Consider the following 19,944-nt stretch of genomic DNA (forward strand, 5'->3'; position numbering starts at 1 on the left):
TTAGCAGGCAGGCATAGCACTCTCAGTTGTATTGTATTGTAGCCTACATGTACAATAGATGGAAATGGTTTGTTTATATTGTGTCACATCACATTACGGTCTGTTAAATTTAACTGTCCATCTCAAATTAAATAATTTGAAAATTTACACTGTTATTGCTTGCAAAGTGTTAAAAGTACTGCGTATGTTGTCGTGACAAGCTGGTGGCAGGGGTGGGGTGGGGTTGGCGGGGGGGCTACAATGGTCTCTTATCCCTGGGCCTCTGCAAGTCTGTTGACAGCCCTGCATATTGTCCCTACCAATGTTGAGATCAAGCCTACGCTCTTGTTTAAAATGTCTCTTGGGCTTGGCTGGTAAAACTGAAATATGCAACACAAGAAGAGTCGGAAATAGAAGCCATTATACGATGCTTTTACTTTGAGGTCTCAGGAAACACGTGGGTACTTCCGGTAGGATCAGTGGACTTGACACATGTTGGGGACGGGGGTCCAGCCCATTTTTGATGACGTACCAGCAAGGCAGAGGGGCGCGCTGACGTCCTCTATGGTGCACTCAGCCAACCTTTGCCTGAAACGGGAAGCTTTCGGTGTCCCGCCGTGAAGAATCCACCAAGGGGAGCCGCTTTGTCAACACATGCGACTCTTGTGTGGTTCTTCGATGCTTTGGAGATTTTCTGTAGCCAAATCATGCACCGGACGGTTTTGCGGTAGTAGAAATGCAGCGGCGCACTTTCATCCCGCAAGAACCATGCTCGTGTACCGCAAGCAGCCCTATGACACCCTCTTTTATCTCATACGACTTTGTCATGAGTGAAATTTGCTGGGGAGCAAACGAGGAGTAAGGACGCTATCACACGAGTCTAAAGGACGGTGGTTTCACTGCAGACGTTTGTGTACCGTGAACCTCTGGATTCGGGATTTTTAAATTAATTTATTTTTTTGATGGAGCTGGAGAATATTGTGGCCAACACTGTACTGCTTAAAGCCAGGGAAGGTAAGTCAAAGCATCAAACATGCCTGTGCTGTGTTTGTTGTCGCTTGGTGTAATGTGTGCAAAGATGAACTAGACAGAGCTGGCCGTTACTGCAGGTAAACCCCGCAAGATGATTCCCACACCTTGCGCAACATGACTACTAACGTTTGGAACGACTCACTGGGAAATCAGCTTTACATACGAATTAGTCACCTACTTTGTCTTTGTTTTAGCTATTACGCGCTTTCCTCTTATTTGTAAGCGCAAACCTGTTCCCCACATCCGTTTTCAAAATTCAAATGAATACTCTCATTGGTAATAACCTCAAAGAATTGAACACACTTAACCCTTTACTGCCAAGTTACTATATTTGGAAATTAACGCCTAGATTAAAAAAAAAATGTTTAAAGAATCCTTCACTTCTGTTTGTTTTCAAGTACATGCTAAATGAAGTTGAGAAAAAATAATAAATATGTAATACAATAGATAAAACTAAAAAATAATGAACATATAATTGATTTGATGTATGATGCAAATTTGCGACAACGAGCACCTGAGCCCCCAAAAAAAGCTTTGCGGCTGTTTTGACCTGGAATGTTCCTAATTTGGTGCAATGGACATTAAGGGGTTAAATAAATAACCTAATAAAGACCTGGCATTATCATACGTGGATGTCACATTTTGAGTCATGTAAATGTGACGTCCACCTAAGTGGACGCTAGGTCTTGACTATATTATTTGAATAAAAAAAAAAAAAAAACTATATTATTAATAATTATTTCATAAAAAGTACTGTATATATGAAAAAATGTTATTTATAAACAAAATTATTAATATAAAATGAATCACAATAGAAATACATCTTTATGCCCCACAATAACTCTAAAGTTGACTTTTTTTCCCTCATAGAATTTAACTCGTTGCATACCATTGACAACGATAGATGCCCATTTCATTTAACCTGGGAGGACTGGCTGTAAATGCTCATCTTTCAATGCCATTAATTGTGCTAGCAATCCAATCAGTATTAGCCGGTCCCAGACAAACTGGATTGGACATCTTGTGTCTTTAATGGCAGCCAATGCTTTAAATGCAGTGTACACAATACACTATGTACAATAACTATTTTCTGCACTGTCAACCTGTTGTGAGTGGAAAGATCTTGGTAACGGTGATAACTGATCTGAACAGGGGAACTGCATGCATGTAAAAATAAATAGGCCACTCTTCTGAAACACACGTTTGTGGAATTAAAGTTCTATGGTATGAATTCATCCTGTTGCAATAGAAATATAATCACCAACAGGCTGTAAGTAGCTGTTAAAGTTATGTATGTATAAATTGTGGACCATTGTTGGTTGATTGTTGGAAAAGTAGCTCGTGAGGCAACAAAGTGTGGGCACCCCCGGTTCATTATATTCAATCTAAGCTGTAACAGACCAATGGAAAAATTGCCATATGCCAGTTTTAAAGAGTTTTTCCAATGGCAAAAAGGGCACTGAAACCTGGACAGATGCCTTTAAGATGTAAATTAGATGTACTATACATAAGAAGCAGCCTACTCCAAAACAACACTGGTCACGTATAATACACATCCAGCTTCACTGGATTGAAATGAATGAAAAATACAACAACAACAAAAACAGCACACGTTTTGTATCTGCATGCATTTGGCACTGATTTATAATAAAGTGGTGGCTTGAGGTAATCATTCAATCAGTTTTGTGACCACACTAATCTAAAAATACACATATCTCAAATAAATGTTCACACTTGGAAATTACAGAATGAAATTGCCATTTTGGCCCTCTCACCCTCAACACCCACCAAAATATATATTTTTAATTGAAAAATAACACTGCAGGATTGCAACGTGTTTAAAGACACATACTGATTCTCACTTTATGATTGATGTTCACAAGAAGTAAAATGATAGTGTGCTCGACAGATTGGAGTTCTAAGTGTCGAATGCACCCTTGTGTTACTAACACAAATGCTGTCACAGCACGTGGGTTCTTGTATCACATGCATCTGGGGAGTTGTGCCATGACGGAGGAGTAGAGTCTAGGTAGTCCATTTATCTCATGGTGACGACATACTTTGGAAAAAGGAGGGCAGCCAGGGTGAGTGGTTTTCGTGGGAAATAATGGCATAATAAAGTGAGACAGGAAGCTTCCTTGGTCAGACTGAACATTTGTTTTACGGAAGCAGAGCATGACTGGGCCGGGAGAATCAAGCTTTACAAATTAATAAGAGCAGCTAATGACCCATGACAGATATTGCTTGTCCTAGTTGCTCCATTGGTCCTCTTCCAGGTTATGTGTGGGAGAGGAAGGACAGCGGATGGTCCCTCATCATGGGGTGAGCTGGATGAGTTACTGAATTATAATCTTAACTAGGGCTGCAGCTACCGATTATTTTAGTAGTCGATTAATCGATAAACTAGTTAGTTCGAATAATCGAGTAATCGGATAAGGAACATGAAAAATCAAAATACCTCAGCTGAGCCTCAAACCGTATAGAAAAATGAATAAATGAGAATCTGTGTCAACAAAAGAACAATTGGCTAACTCACAGAGCAAAACTCCGCTAGTTTAAATGCTATAAAATGCAATTTTTTTTTTTTACCATGCTCTTAACAAATGGTTCAGACACATATTCCCACAAAAAACGGCCAACTATATCTATAAACTAATTTCCGAATGCATTAAAAAACATGAGCTCAAACAAAAACATTGGTCTTAACAGGGAGCAGTTGGATTCAGCCATGTGAAATGAGACAATCAGAGGGCAGTGTATCCACCTTAATCAATAAAATGAAATGCAAACACTTTCAAAATAAATCATTGCAACGCCACTTTAATTATTATTATTATTATTATTTTTTTTTTTTTTTTTAAAACCTGTCCTGTTCAGCTGTTTGACACAGAGAATGGAAGTCTAAGTGCCCGGATTCTGAACAGTTTTAATTTTTCACATGGAGAGTCTGACATACTCCCATTGTGATCATTCAAAATACCTTTTTATTATGACAAAGCAGCGAACAGGAAGGGATTATGGGGGGACAGAAGAAAAGAAATACAAGAGAAGAAAGAAAAGAAACACATACACAAACAACAACAAGAAATACATTGAACATCTAAACTAGTTACTAATATGCTGGTGCTATCGTCAGCGAGATGTATTTCCGGTTTACACCATGTGGGGGCCAATTGGCCAGTGAAAGAGGAGAATGGGGCTGGGGGTGTCTATAAGACTATAAGCTAAGTGATTGAAAGGGGTAGAGTGTACACAAATCAGTTCTGTGATCTAGAACCCAGTAATCGTGTGAATCTCTTATAAGTGTAAGCCCGTTGGCGATCAACCCTACGCCGCCGCATCGCCAATCCCGGCACCGGAACCCCCAACCCGAGCATGCCCTACCACATCCAGCAGCACGCAAGCCCCACCGGGCGCGCGACAGCCACGCAGACGGGTGGAGAAACCGCGCGGGCGCCAACCCAGGGCCACGGCCCCCACCCAGCCAGCCCGGGGAGGGAGGGCGGGCGGGGGGGTGGGGGGGCCATGCGCAGCCCATCCCTCCTCCCGCCGCCCAGCAAAGGAGCCACCGTCCCCCCCCCGGGACCCAGGGTGGTCCCCCGGGCCACCCGCGTGCCCATCAACCGGCCTTCAGGGATGGCAAGAGATCACCAACCCCACGCCTACACCCACCCCCGCCCGCCCACCCGGGCCACGAGCCACAGCCACAGCCCCCCAACCGGCACGGCACGCCACGGGACCCCCAGCGGCCCACCAAGCCCCAGGCAAGGCAGGGTCCACCGCCGGTGCAGGCGACACCCCGCTGATACACCGGCGCCCAGCCAGCGACCCGCGACGGAGCGCAGGGCGGATGCCCAGCCAGAGAAGAGAGGGGAAGGCAGAGGCAGGAGAACGCCCAGGAACTGCCACGGGGCGATGCAAGATCGGAGACCCGACCCCCCAACCCACTCCCGCGGCCGGCAGCCGAGGCAGAGGGGAGGCCACACCCCGGGAGCCACGCCATATAGAAAAAGTGTGGGACCCACCTACCACCCTATTACTGTGGCTGCCAGGTTCCCGACTGGCAGCCATCACCCAGCACCGTGATGGGGGTGTGAGGGGAGGGTAGTGCAACGTATGCATTAAAATAGGAGAGCTTGGCTTGGGGCAGTGGGACCGCAGCATGGAGTTTCTGTCCAGCCGCCCGTCCCACCGCCCTTTGCCGGAGCTCTCCTGTGGAGTATGATGTGTGTGGTGCCTTTAAAAAAGGTGCAGGGATGGCGGGGCCTATGGTGAGGAGGCAGCCGTGAGGCCCCCCCCCCCCAACAGGTCCCAACCATCCCACAACCTTGGTGTGTGGTGCATTAAAAACAGGGGGGAGTCGGGCTGGGACTGTAAAGCCCCGTCCCAACTCTCCCCGGAGAAATGTATGAGCATGTAAGTGCCAGGGTGAAAAATATTTACAGTGCCGAAGTGAGAAGTGCGTGAGTTAAGAGGCAGGCTCCCGCGAGCGTGGCCCCGTCCACCAGAACCACCGGCCCCAGGGCGGAAGAAGCGTCAGGGCCCCGATCAATCCCCGCCCCAAACCACCCACGGCGCCTCCGCGACCGCCCACCCCCCTCCCACCCACCGAGCACCCACCCCGCACCCCGAGCAGGCGCCACACCAAGCGCCGGCGACCAGGGGGCGTCCACCCCACCGGCAAGGGACAGCAAGCCTCACCCTAGGCCCCGCGGGCCCCAAGAGGCCCCGCCAACGACCCCACCGGCCAGGGGGCAGCCGCGGCCGCCGCGGCTTAGGGAGGCGGACAGGGCCGGAAACAGACCAAGGGGAGGGAAGCGCACCCCTCACAACCCACCCCCGGGCCAAGAGGGGCGCGCGGTATGGCACCAGAGGGCACCTCCCCGGCACCCGGTACAGGGAGACGCGGCTCCGGCCGGATGGACCTGGGAGGGAACCATGGCTGCCGCATACACCCCCCGGCCCCCACCCCAACTCCACCCCACCCCGGCCGGCCGGGGAAGGGCCGCGGCCCCGGACCGGCACCCGCGCGGCCCCCCCACCCGCCCACGACACCAGCGCGCGCCCGACGGGACCCCCCGCACAGCCAGACGCAACCAGACAAGCCCCGGCCGAAAATCCCGGGGGCCAAGACCGGCGGCGGGACGGCCCAGGGCAGGACGCCAACAAACTCCACCTGTAAAGCTGATAGAAGAAGAGGTTTATCAAACACCATTAGATGTATGCCAAGGACCAGTGAAGTGTATTATTTACGCATAGTTCCTTAATTGTTCCAAGTCTGATAAGTAATATATAGGGTGTTCCAAAAAAAGTTGCATATGATCCCCAGCAGCTGGAAACCAAATTGTCTATGAGTATCCTTGTAAAATAAGCCCATTGACCGACTAAACTGTGAAGGAAGAAAAATTATTTATTACATGCTGTTGGGAGTGTATAAAACAGTTCGGATTTAAACATGTCCAGTTTCCAGCTGCAGAAGGATGCATACAACTTCCCTGGACACCCCGCATACATCCATTTATGTATACATTTCTATTATTTTTGTGGCATTCCTTCGCAGGTGAGAGAGAATCCTTATTCTATGTTCATCATTCTTGCGACCGTTTCCCACTGTTGTTCGTATTTGACCATTTTATTTGTCTGTTTGGCAGATATTTTCTCTAATGTTATATATTCAATGATTAGATTTAGCCATTGGTTAATGCTAATGTTTTGTTTGTTTTTCCAATTCAACAATATTGTTTTTTTGGCTATCGTTAGACTTGCTAGTAGTGGACGGGTTTGATGGATAGAGATATTCACTGTATTCAGATCGCCAAGCAGACAAAGAGTTGGAGACAATGGAATCCTGCAGTTCAATAGGAAAGAGAGTTTCTTCGTTACCTGTGCCCAGAAATCTTGTATTGGTTTACATTGCCAAAGAGCATGAAAGTATGTATCTGAAGTATCTTCGTTGCAGCTTGTACATTTATCGGATTGGGAGAACCCCATTTTGTGCATTTTAGATTGAGTAATATGCCATCTGTGCAGTTTTTTGAACTGTATAAGCTGAAGGTTCTTATTCTTTGTCATTATAAATGCATTTTTACAGATGTTGGACCAATAGTTATTATCTAATGTTACCGAAAGTTCGTTATTCCATTTTTCGATTGGTAGGCAAGTAGAGTTGTTACATGAGGGGGCTTTATATACTTTTGAAAGTATTTTTTTTTTGTTGAGGATGTATATTTATTATTTTATTTACGAAAGGTGGTGGGTCTAACGTACCCGTTAGTGATGGAAATTTGCTTCTGATGGCTGCCCTGATTTTATTGTATTGAAGGAAATTGACCCCTTTGATCTGGAAATCTTGTAATATTTTTTCATATGACATGAATGTATTATCTTTAAACAAATGCTGTAACTGGTTTATTCCCGTATCATCCCATGTGCTGAAATAAATAGGAATTTTATTAACTCCAAAGTCTGGGTTGTGCCAGATTGGTGAGAATTTACACGGGGCTTGTTGTGATTGCGTAATTTCCATACCTCTCCACCAGGCTTTCAAGGTACATGCTATCATTGGGTTTTTGAAGCAGCTATGGTGCTTAATACTAGAACTAATAAAGGGGAGGTTTGCCAATTGTATTTGGTTGCAGTCTGTTTGCTCTAATTCTAGCCATGACTGTTGTTCAGTGTTAAGATATAACCACCTAATAAGATATTGTATTTGATTTGCTATATAATAGTGTTGGAAATTAGGGGCCTCTAGATCCCCCTCTGGTTTATTTCTTTGCAATTTGGCAAGGCTAATTCTGTTTTTCTTGTTTTTAAAGTAGAATTTTGTGACGGCTGAGTCTAGGTCTTGAAACCATTTTTGAGTGGGTTTAAAGGGGATCATTGAGAACAAATAGTTTATTTGTGGTAATACTTTCATTTTGACTGTTGCTATCCGGCCCAAAAGTGAGATGGGTAGATTATTCCAGTGTGTCAAATCTTCACATATTTTTGCTAGGAGGGGTGTATGGTTTAGTTTAGTTAATTCTGTAAGTTTTGGTGAAATGTTGATTCCAAGATACTTTATATTCCCTATTGGAATATTGTGATTTTGATTTGCAGGATTCCATGAGTTTGTTGATAAGGGCATTATAATTGATTTTGACCAATTTGTAGCATAATCTGATATTTGTGAAAATGTCTTTATTAGTTCAAAAGTCTCATGTAGGGAGGATTCTGTTTTTTCTAGATATAAAAGTATATCGTCTGCGTATAAGTTAATTTTGTGTTCCGATGTGTGCGAGCAGATCCCTTTGATATTAGCGTTTTGTCTTATTGCAATTGCTAATGGTTCAATAAATAGAGCGAATAATAGGGGTGAGAGTGGACAGCCTTGTCGAGTTCCCCTTTGAAGACAGAAACTTTGTGAAATGACCCCGTTTGTGTTTACAGTGGCTTTTGGGGCGTTGTAGAATATTTTTATCCAGCGGATAAATGGCTCACCGAAGCCAAATTTTTCCAAAACTTTGAAGAGAAAAAACCAGTTGACTTTGTCAAATGCTTTTTCTGCGTCAACGCCACTTTAATTAAACGAATATTCGAAGCAACAAAATTGAATTTGAATATTTTCTAATCAAATACTCGAGTTATTCGATTAATCGTTGCAGCACTAGTATCCACCCAAATGAATAAAACTAAATGCAAACACTTTCAAAACAAACCATTACAACACCACTTTAAACGAATACTCGAAGCAGCAAAATTTAATTCGAATAGTTTTTTACTAATCGAATACTCGAGTTCATCGATTAATCGTTGCAGCACTAATCTTAACCATATCTTATGTGGAGTAACTCTGAGAATGCCCTAATATTTAGTTCTCACACCGCACAATCAAACTCGCCACAGATTGTTTTGAGGCGTTATTGCTTTGTGTCTTCTTTATGTTCCAAATAGGAGTTGATTTTTGGGTTAATCTAGTGCCCAGCATGTATAGCAGAGCACAGCTGAGAAGCATCTGCTGTATCTTCATAATGCTTTCTGGCCATGATAGTTTAGACCCTCAAATTTTAGAACTAAACAACAGCCGTAAACACGTTTTCGAAATGCATATCTATTGACGTTTAAGCCACTGGTGGCCAAGTGTTGACTCTTACAGACATAAAAATAAATCGCAGAAATGTTCATCATACATTTTCAAAATGAAGAAAACATGACTCATCTTTTATTTCCGATGGCCAACTCACCAATACAAAAAACAAAGCAATCACGACCACTGACTTATATAAATTCAGAATAGTATTGTGCCCAATCAGTTAGATGCAGCCCATCAGCTGTCTAATCAGATTGATTGTTACATAACAAACTGAGTAGGCAACTGCCATCCGATCTCCGTTTTCCTGCGGAGCCGCTTCCCAATCTCTGTGGAAGATGCTTTATGGATGATGAGTGCGTGTGGTGAAACAAAACTCCCTGATCTCTCAGCATGGTCACCCGTGTATCAATTGACTGCCACTGTCAATGCGCTAACAATGCCATCACTGTATGCTATGCATTCTCTGGGAAAACTGCTGGTGTGACAGCTGATCATCAGGAAGAATAGTACAGTATTCAGGCCTGACAATGACATAGCTCAGGGACTATGATCTGCTTGAACATGCCTGTCTGACAGTAATTCACGTTTATTTGCAACCTGCATCGTAATTCTAGGTTGAATTCCTTTGTTTGCATGTAACCACACTCCTGTATGTCAGTGGAGTGAAATGGACCATGAATGTGTGTGTGCATCGCCTCCCCATTCACAACTCCGCCCGGCGGCAGTTGTAGATTCCAAAACTGACAAACGTCATTGGCTGTTGATGTGAATGAGTGCATGAGGGGAAAGCTAGAGTGCTGCATCCAGATGGCCTGACTAAATTATGGTAACAGAGCAGGGGTATTTAGTTTGGACTGCAACTGACTGAATTCCACTTTCCTGCTCCCTGCTGGCATTCTCTTTCAACTTCCTTGTTTTGAATATTGCTGTCTATGACACAACCAGCTCCGTAATACAAACAGTAGTTAGTTTTACTCACCCTTTGTAGTAAAAAAAAAAAAAAACATCAGTAACAACGTCACCTCCTTTCCCCATAAAAATATCAGTCTTCATGGGAAAACATTTAAGCCACATTTATGCAACGATTAAGTACAAATGGGAGGTTTTGAGATGAGCAAACATGAGAAGCTCATTAGATTTCTGCTTTAGGTCCATTAAAAGCACAAAACACACAAAATATTAAGGTTTTGCAATATCTCAAATCTTTGTGATTCAAATGTATTGTTAATTTCTAGACCCTGAATCTTAAAACAAGGTCTATTTCTCCTTTTTAATGATTTTTTCAATGCGATGTGGTGTCTAGGAGTGCAAATTCCGGGAAAGAATAGACGTAATTATGAGTGAATTCAACATTGCTGAGAAATCCACTGTAGTTTGAAACAATTTTGGTGTTTTATGAATGATGTAATGATCATTGGAACATAGGAATATTAATGGTATTTTAATGTTCTTTTTTTACGCTGTTTCGTCGAGACTATGAAAACGTCAAGAACAGATATAATCACATGGCATTAACAGGATGTGATAAGAGCCCATTGAGCGGTTTGCAAAGAGTTGATTATTCATATTTTAAAGGAATTAGTGCCAAATAAAGACCACTATGTGGCTGCAACCAACAGAGCTGTCTAAAGAAGAAACTAGGAAAACTCTACAACAACCAAGTATCTATCCATACAAGTAATTTGTGCACACTTTAACACTTTAAACGTACAGTAGGGACAAGAGTCTTCATCAGGGAGATGGAGGGAAACTATTTCGATGCCACAACAAGTCCCAGCACGATATGGAAGCTAGTCTCAGCAATACTAACAAAATTCTTGACAACAAGAGCTATGCAACCTTCATGAATTTCATCCGTACAATATGGAGTCTGTGCTCAGCTCAATTGGCTATGTCAGCTAACTAATGCAATTACGCCTGTAGCAAAATGCATTACTCATCCATGTTTTCTCCAATAACAGTTATCCTGCGCCATCCCTCCTGAAACATGTCACCATGGCATGACATGCTGTTGGCTTTTATTTGGGTGAACAACTGAAGAGCATACATCTATAGATATGTGGGTAATTCTAAAGTAGCTCGGTTGAATCCTATCAGGAGAAACCAGGTGAATAGTATAGATTCGGTCATCTATTTTTTGTGTGTAGGAAACAAGTCATTTTTTAATTTCCATTACATTCACATTATATAGTGGGGCAAATAAGTATTTCGTCAACCACCAATTGTGCAAGTTCTCTTACTTGAAAAGATTAGATAGGCCTGTAATTGTCAAAATGGGTAAACCTCAACCATGAGAGACAGAATGTGGGAAAAAAAAAACAGAAAATCACATTGTTTGATTTTTAAAGAATTTATTTCCAAATTAGAGTGGAAAATAAGTATTTGGTCACCTACAAACAAGCAAGATTTCTGGCTGTCAAAGAGGTCTAACTTTATCTAACGAGGTCTAATGAGGCTCTACTCGTTACCTGTATTAATGGCACCTGTTTTAACTCATTATCGGTATAAAAGACACGTGTCCACAACTTCAGTCAGTCACACTCCAAACTCCACTATGGCCAAGACCAAAGAGACAAAATTGTAGACGTGCACCAGACTGGGAAGACTGAATCTGCAATAGGTAAAACGCTTGGTGTAAAGAAATCAACTGTGGGAGCAATTAGTAGAAAATGGAAGACATACAAGACGACTGATAATCTCCCTCGATCTGGGGCTCCATGCAAGATCTCACCCTGTGGCGTCAAAATGATAACAAGAATGGTGAGCAAAAATCCCAGAACCACACAGGGGGTACCTAGTGAATGACCTACAGAGAGCTGGGACCACAGTAACAAAGGCTACTACCAGTAACACAATGCGCCACCAGGTTTGGTCAATACCAAAAGTTCATCTCAATACTTTTTTGGCAATAACGGAGGCCAAACGTTTTCTATAACTCTTCACAAGCTTTTCACACACTGTTGCTGGTATTTTGGCCCATTCCTCCATGCAGATCTCCTGTCGAGCAGTGATGTTTTGGGGTTGTCGTTGGGCAACACGGACTTTCAACTCCCTCTACAGATTTTCAATGGGGTTGAGATCTGGAGACTGGCTAGGCCACTCCAGGACCTTGAAATGCTTCTTACGAAGCCACTCCTTTGTTGCCCTGGCTGTGTGTTTGGGATCATTGTCATGCTGAAAGACCCAGCCACGTCTCATCTTCAATGCCCTTGCTGATGGAAGGAGATTTTCACTCAAAATCTCTCGATACATGGCCCCATTCATTCTTTCCTTTACACAGATCAGTCGTTCCGTGTCCCTTTGCAGAAAAACAGCCCCAAAGCAGGATGTTTCCACCCCCATGCTTCACAGTGGGTATGGTGTTCTTCGGATGCAATTCAGTATTCTTTCTCCTCCAAACACGAGAACCTGTGTTTATACCAAAAAGTTCTATTTTGGTTTCATCTGACCATAACACATTCTCCCAGTCCTCTTCTGGATCATCCAAATGCTCTCTCGCGAACCGCAGACGACCTTGACGTGTACTTTCTTCAGCAGGGGGACACGTCTGGCAGTGCAGGATTTGAGTCCCTGGTGCGCATCGTGCTACTGATAGTAGCCTTTGTTACTGTGGTCCCAGCTTTCTGTAGGTCATTCACTTGGTCCCCCCAGTGTGGTTCTGGGATTTTTGCTCACTGTTGTTATCATTTTGACGCCACGGGGTGAGATCTGCATGGAGCCCCAGATCGAGGGAGATTATCAGTGGTCTTGTATGTCTTCCATTTTCTACTAATTGCTCCCACAGTTGATTTCTTTACACCAAGTGTTTTACCTATTGCAGATTCAGTCTTCCCAGCCTGGTGCAGGTCTACAATTTTGTCTGTGGTGTGCTTCGACAGCTTTTTGGTCTTGGAGTGGAGTTTGGAGTGTGACTGACTGAAGTTGTGGACACGTGTCTTTTATACCGATAATGAGTTAAAACAGGTGCCATTAATACAGGTAACTAGTGGAGCCTCGTTAGACCTCGTTAGAAGAAGTTAGACCTCTTTGACAGCCAGAAATCTTGCTTGTTTGTAGGTGACCAAATACTTATTTTCCACTCTAATTTGGAAATAAATTCTTTAAAAATCAAAGAATGTGATTTTCAGTTTTTTTTTTTCCACATTCTGTCTATCGTGGTTGAGGTATACCCATGTTGACAATTACAGGCCTCTCTAATCTTTTCAAGTAGGAGAACTTGCACAATTGGTGGTTGACTAAATACTTAATTGCCCCACTGGATATACTAGGTTGCTCAATAACAATAAGATTTCTGTAAAATACTATGTGTTATATTTGCAACGTGAGTATGAGTCTGAACAGCGATTTCTTGGATATACGAGAAGTAAGTACTACGTTACTTAAAAACATCACCAAAGAAAAAGCAGAGATGCACATTTATACATTGGCATCACAAAGCTGCTTGTTTTGTGTGGGATTGTGACTCATTTTTTTCTTGGGTGGAAATATTCAGCTCTGTTGCACTTGCATCTCTATTGTTATTGCTACCTCTGCCCACACACGCAGTACAGTATATGTAACTGAAGTTCACGCCTGTTCTTCGGGGGTTGTTTAATGGAATTCTGGGAAACAGGAGAGAACAATTTAAAAGAAAAAAAAATCGGCAGAATGAATATGAATGCAGAATACATGAATTATGTTATAATATTCTAGAATGTCCTGAGCAAGCACACTGCATTATGGGTTTTCCACTTCTTATTACTTTGATTTTTGCATTGCAGTAGCATTTTATTGTCTCTTGAGTATGTGCTGTTTGTATTGTTTCCATATTTTCAGCGGAACATCCATTTAATATTTCATGTGCATTAATCTTTGAATAATCAATATCACGTGTATGTTTTAATACCTCTCCAATCTTGAACAGCTGCATGCAACGTTGCTTCCTTAGCACATGCAATGACACTCTGCCATGGCAAGTTCTTTTTCAAACTGCGAGAGAGCCAGAGACTTGTCAATGATAGTTAATAGTTGATAGTCAGTTACTGGAACAACATGTGGCTAAAATATTTATCAAACATCTTTAGGTGTCATAAAAGTGCACGGTATAACATTTAATCATATACAGTATCATGTTTAATCATTAACAACAGCAATACAAGTACTGTACAATATTATTCTGCCATTGTGGTCATACTATCATTTATGGAGGTTTACCAAAACTAAGGTCGTGCCACTGTTGAGATTTTTATTAAGGTGGCTTTCACGGAGACTATTTATGCTCTTGCGTTGAATCATCAATTATATGCCATAGTTTTCAAAGGGTTACTTTTTTATTTTTTTTATTTTTTGCATTGATATGTCCCAGTTTTCATACATACTTTGTTTTTGTACAAAAGCCATTTGATGAGGCTACTCATTTCCCTGAATTGAGCGCCCACTAGGCCTGCACAATATATCGTTTGAACATTGCCATCGCAATGTGTGCATGCGCAATAGTTCCAACCCAGCACATGCAATTGTTTGAAACTTTTGTTTTGCTTCATAAAAGCCACAAGCTTTTATGCTTTTACATGGGGCAATTCTTGTTGCGCCGAGTTGTCGTCTTAATTATCTGCATAGTGGAGGCCTTTTTGACCCGCCCTTCAAAGGCGGTGACGTTGAGGCTGCGACGCCCTCTAGTCAGACCCCTGGCCACGCTGGTCCCATCGTTTATTACGTTGGGGAGGTCCCACTCAGACAGCTCCAAGCTCGCAGCTTGGTGACTTGACAGGATCTAACTGCAGGATATTCATAAGAAGTTTCCTCAGCGCGTCGCGCTAATCGAACAACATATAGTTTTTTTTTTTTTTTTTTTTTTTTTTTTTTTTTTTTTGCTTTTTTGGACACTGGGGATGCGGTTCTGCCGGTTGGAGGTGGGAGAGATTGCACAAAAATTCTCTCACGCAGCTCGCACTTCATTTTGTGCCGTAAAATGTTCGGCTGAGTTTGCAGGCGAGCTGCTTTTATTGTTGTTGTTAAGCTTTGCTCTTACATGTTACACAATGCTTTTATATTGCCTTATGGATCCCTCTTAAATACAGCAATCTTCATCATTCACAGATGAGCCCCCTTAGCCTGAATTAAATGGCATTATATGAATACAATACGGTCATGGTGACCCAACTAACTGGAGCTATTCAATGTATCTGGTGAAAATTCTTCTAGTTTTAATATCGCAAAATGTATCGCAATATATTGCAAGCCCACCAAAAAGTCACAGTATCCGTTTTTTCCAATATCATTCAGCCCTAGCGCCCACACAATGCATCCATTGCACATAGACATCGTTATTGAGTGTTTGAGTGTTAGAAGAGATGATAATAAAATCTAGACTCTTTATTTCAAATACTTAATCATAAAAAAAGAAATCACTTGTTTGTGCTGAAAGCCAATAATTAAATAAGAAAAACAAACTCGTCAAAATAGCACTGTTTGGTTTACATTCAGAAAACAAACTTGCGCTCAGTAAAACAATGTAAACGTTGAGGCAACACATTTTCAGTCTGTTCTACAAACAAGAAATGAAATAAAATATGTAAAATAAACTTGGCGAAACAAATATACTTCTGATTTTGGTAGTCTTTGAAGCAGACTTTTTATCATTAGTGTTTGATTAAAAATAAAACATTTGCTAACATCTGCCTAAAACCTGGACTAAACCACAAGCTACATCGTAATCCATTTTCGGGAAAAATATTGTTGAGTTTAATCTTTTACAAAAAAAAAAAATGTCCTACTGTAATCTATAAGGATAGTAGGTTATAAAATTTGTACAAATTTTATGTGCTAGCTGCACTTATGCTTTTTCCCTTCCACATTCCATCGTTAATGTATTATTAGAACAGGAAACCCGCTGCACCTGAATGTTCCTAGACAGGAAATGTACCCTGCCTTGTCTGCTCTTGTGAGGTTTCATTCCTTCCATGCATTTTCCCCCCTTATGACCATATACACGGGCACAAAACCACTCCAGCAACAACTAATGCTAGGTTATCGTCACGGGTTTGAACGCCTCAGTGTGCATCAACTTTGTTATTATTTTTAGAGGAGTGGTCACAAGGACATTGAGAAAAATTGTATGATATACAGTATTTAAAGTTTTTATGCTTTTATCACAATTTTTTAAAAAAATATTGACTGTGAGTGTGAACTACATTGCAGTCGGGAGCAATGGAGTTGTTTAGATGTTATGGATTGGCAAATAAAGGTTTATGTTTCTTGCTTCCGTTAAAATATTCTCACGCATAGGAGTATTTCTGTATATTGTATTACAATGTGATGGAAGTATTAGGAGGTACTTAAGTCCCACCTGAAGGCCCACATCCCAAATGCTCCGCCGGCCTCTCACTTCAGAGCTGGTAATAGCACTGCAAAGAAAAAGGGAGCAACATGACATCATTGCAGAACAGTCAAGAGAGTCTTCCGGCAATAGTCTTCTCCTCATGCTCAGGTGTGGCCAGCGTTTCCTTCAGCTTTCTGAGCAATACAAACACAAACTACAGTTAAACAAAAAATATAAGAAGCCATAGGAGTGGCTCCAATATGTCTTCTTGAAGTAACAAACCTTTGAAGCTTACTATGAACTTTAACTGCATTGTTATGTATATCCAATCTCTTCATACTGTTGTTTATTTTTATATTAGTTATCCACACCCCCCTAATCGACAATGATTACATTCAGATGTATTTATTTATTCATTTTTGGACAATGCTATATTCGATCATGGACATTTAAAGCAGATATAAACTATCTTGAAATTTTGAAGCATTCCAAATTATTATGCAACAGTTAGATTGACATTTTGCAGTTCAGACAAAGGAGGAGATGTGAGAATCTGTGAGAATGAGATAATAAGTGTTGGCTCATTAGGTGTTTGTGAACAAAATATCAGGTACAGTCAAGGTGAAATCATGATTTAATCTGTGAACACCGTACAGCACCCACACACAGAACACTCACTTCTGACGCAGACTATTTGGATCATATTCTCCCATGTGCAAATGTATGTAGAAAGACTGACTACAATATGAAATTTTAAACATGCATTATAACAATATTCTGATTGGTATGAGAGGTAACGCTCTAAACTGGATAAGAAGCTATCTGGAGAGGCGCTGGCAATATGTATCATATGAAGGGTGCAGATCAACAACTCGTCCAATTACATGTGGCGTGCCCCAAGGCTCCGTCCTGGGACCGAAACTATTCATCCTATACATAAATGACCTGCATCTAGCTTCTAATCTAAAAATGGTGCTTTTTGCGGATGACACAAACATCTTCTGTTCCGGAAAAGACCCCCAGAGTCTATTTAAACAAATAAATGTGGAATTAGCTAAACTGCAAAAATGGTTCGATGCTAACAAATTAACTCTTAACCTTGAGAAAACTAAATACATAGTATTTGGAAGAAAAAATTTGGATATGAACCTAAAGATACAAATAAATAATGTAGAGATACAAAGGGTACAACAGCACAAAGTGCTAGGCATAATTATTGATCAACGTCTAAACTGGAAGCCTCATGTAGATAGACTGAGAAACAAAATTGCTCGGAGCATCTCAATTCTCTATAGAGCACAAAACATGTTAGATACGAGGGCTCTCCAAACCCTATACTGCGCACTCGTCCTTCCACATTTCAGTTACTGCTTGGAGATCTGGGGACGAACTTATGAAACGCACCTCAACCCACTCTTCGTTCTCCAAAAGAAAGCCATTAGAATTATTCATGGAGCTTCCTACAGAGCACACACCAATGAGCTCTTTATCAAGTCCAAAACACTGAAATTACATGATTTGGTTGACTACAAAATAGCTCAAATGATGTATAAGGCCAACACAAACAGTCTTCCAGCAAATTTGCAAGCTTTATTCTGCATTAAAGAATCCTCCTATAAACTGAGAGTATCCCGAACGTTTTCCTACCAGTCCATTAGGACTAAAATGAAATCTTTTTCCGCTGTAAACACTGGGGCTCGACTATGGAATACATGTGATGCAGCGCTAACGAATATAAACTCATTAAACTACTTCAAAAAAATGTATAAGAAAAGCATAATAAGCCAGTACATTGCCCAGATATAACAATAACAGCACACACGACACAGATAAGAATGTCCTCACACCAAACCATGCTAAATGCCAGGGACAACTAGATATGACATAACAATTCTGGGACGCGCCCCGCATCGAAATCACATTACGGACTCTGCTTCTGCTACGTACACGCTGAACTTCCTCCGGAGGCAATTATGGAACTGGTTAACTGGGCCCTGAGCTCGATGGATGGAATATTCTCTACGATGCGACCTAACTCTGGTCAACGGCCTTGCCCAGTGACCACCTTCACGTCTGGATATGTGGAGGACGCCTGGGGTAAATGGAGACCGCTATGCCTAACGTCCCTCCTGATAGAAGATGCTGAGGATCTATACATCTTTGGCACGCTGCTGGCGCTAGCCTTCCTGATGCTACTGGCTGCTCTCTGGGTTCGTCGCTTCTCGATCAGGATGAAGAACCAACTCCATGACGCAGCGGAGATCGTTCGACGCAACGGCGACCAGTTGGCACTGTTAATGAAGGAACAGGCAATGCTAAGTGACGCTGCCGCACGACTGGCCACAAAGACTGACGCGGAGCTGCGTGATCAAGAGAGACTCGCTCGAGATGATGATGACTAAACTCCTAATGGGATGCTGACTACAAATCTTCTAAAGTGGATGCAACACATGCGAGCCTCCAAAGCACCCCTAGCTTTCACCACTCACCAATCAAGGACATGTACTGATCAAAGATACATAAATTTATATGTGAAATCTCCATGGAAATTAATGACTTTTTGAACAGTAGGCGCTAGACTGTCATTGGACTGATCATGAGCTGTTGCTTGTGCGACCTTGGTGGAAGGGGGACGGGTCCCGATAAGCTTTGGCTTTTTTCCGTTCCCTTTGTCATGTCTCTTTTCATCTTCTTGGATAAACAAATATTCCCCTTTCTTTTCTTCCTTTTTCCTTCTTTTTTGTTTTACGTTGATTTTAATGCTGATGATGATGATGATGATGATGTTGATGATGATGATGACAAATGACAATAAATTCAATTCAATTCAAATTACGATACTCTAGTTAGGTTTATTATACAGAATGAAAAAAAAGGGTTATTATACAGAATGAAAAAAAATCTACAAAGTGTAGTTTTCCTGAGCTGAATCCACAATGACTGGCTAACTACTAATACTGGGGTAGATCGGCTACAAATGGTGTTTTCCAATTTAATTTTAAATGATTCCTTATGTAACCGGACCAGGCCGGGTCACGAACCCGCGTGCCATGACGCTTCCACCCAGCAGGCAAGGACGGTAACCACTGCGCCAATAAAGCTTGAGCCAACGCCGCAGCCGTTAGCGTCCTTACATGAAGGAATCGGCAGGGAGGTTTCCACGCTCCACAACGGACCTGCGTGTACCGTTACACTTACACATATCCAGAGTTATCATTCTCAGATCTCCGGAAAGATCTCTGTTTCTATTCTATGAGCTGTTGGTGAATCAAACTTCTTTGGTGCTTCCGCGTTCATTCGCAGTTTATGCGCTGTAGGGGTTTCAGAAGGACTGGAGAATACATCTAGATAAATAGTGAACAAGCACAGGCATGTAAAAAAATAACTTGTCCGCAAAGAGGAAAATACAGCTCTCTGTTCCTATTGACAAATAAAAGTAGGTATACTGTACGTGCACTAAGCCAACTTGTGTGTATACAGTATAAAACAAGTTTTGAAGCGTTGTGTGTGTATTTACCGTGCGTGGTAGTGGGGGTTGCCCCACATTTGGTTAATGGCTTGG

The 19,944-nt window shown here is 42.1% G+C and overlaps 1 protein-coding gene across 1 annotated transcript in view; it reads left to right on the forward strand.

Moving 5' to 3' along the window:
• Positions 1-491: 491 nt before the first annotated feature.
• The window catches only part of grk5l (G protein-coupled receptor kinase 5 like), a 47,973-nt gene continuing 28,520 nt past the window's right edge, over positions 492-19,944 (forward strand). The window contains exon 1 of the mRNA XM_057831485.1: positions 492-993. Coding sequence (XP_057687468.1) covers positions 942-993 — 52 coding nt within the window. The 5' untranslated portion in view covers positions 492-941. The remainder of the gene's footprint in view (positions 994-19,944) is intronic.

The sequence above is a fragment of the Corythoichthys intestinalis genome, chromosome 3 (assembly GCF_030265065.1).
Source record: "Corythoichthys intestinalis isolate RoL2023-P3 chromosome 3, ASM3026506v1, whole genome shotgun sequence".
NCBI classification, from domain to species: domain Eukaryota; kingdom Metazoa; phylum Chordata; class Actinopteri; order Syngnathiformes; family Syngnathidae; genus Corythoichthys; species Corythoichthys intestinalis.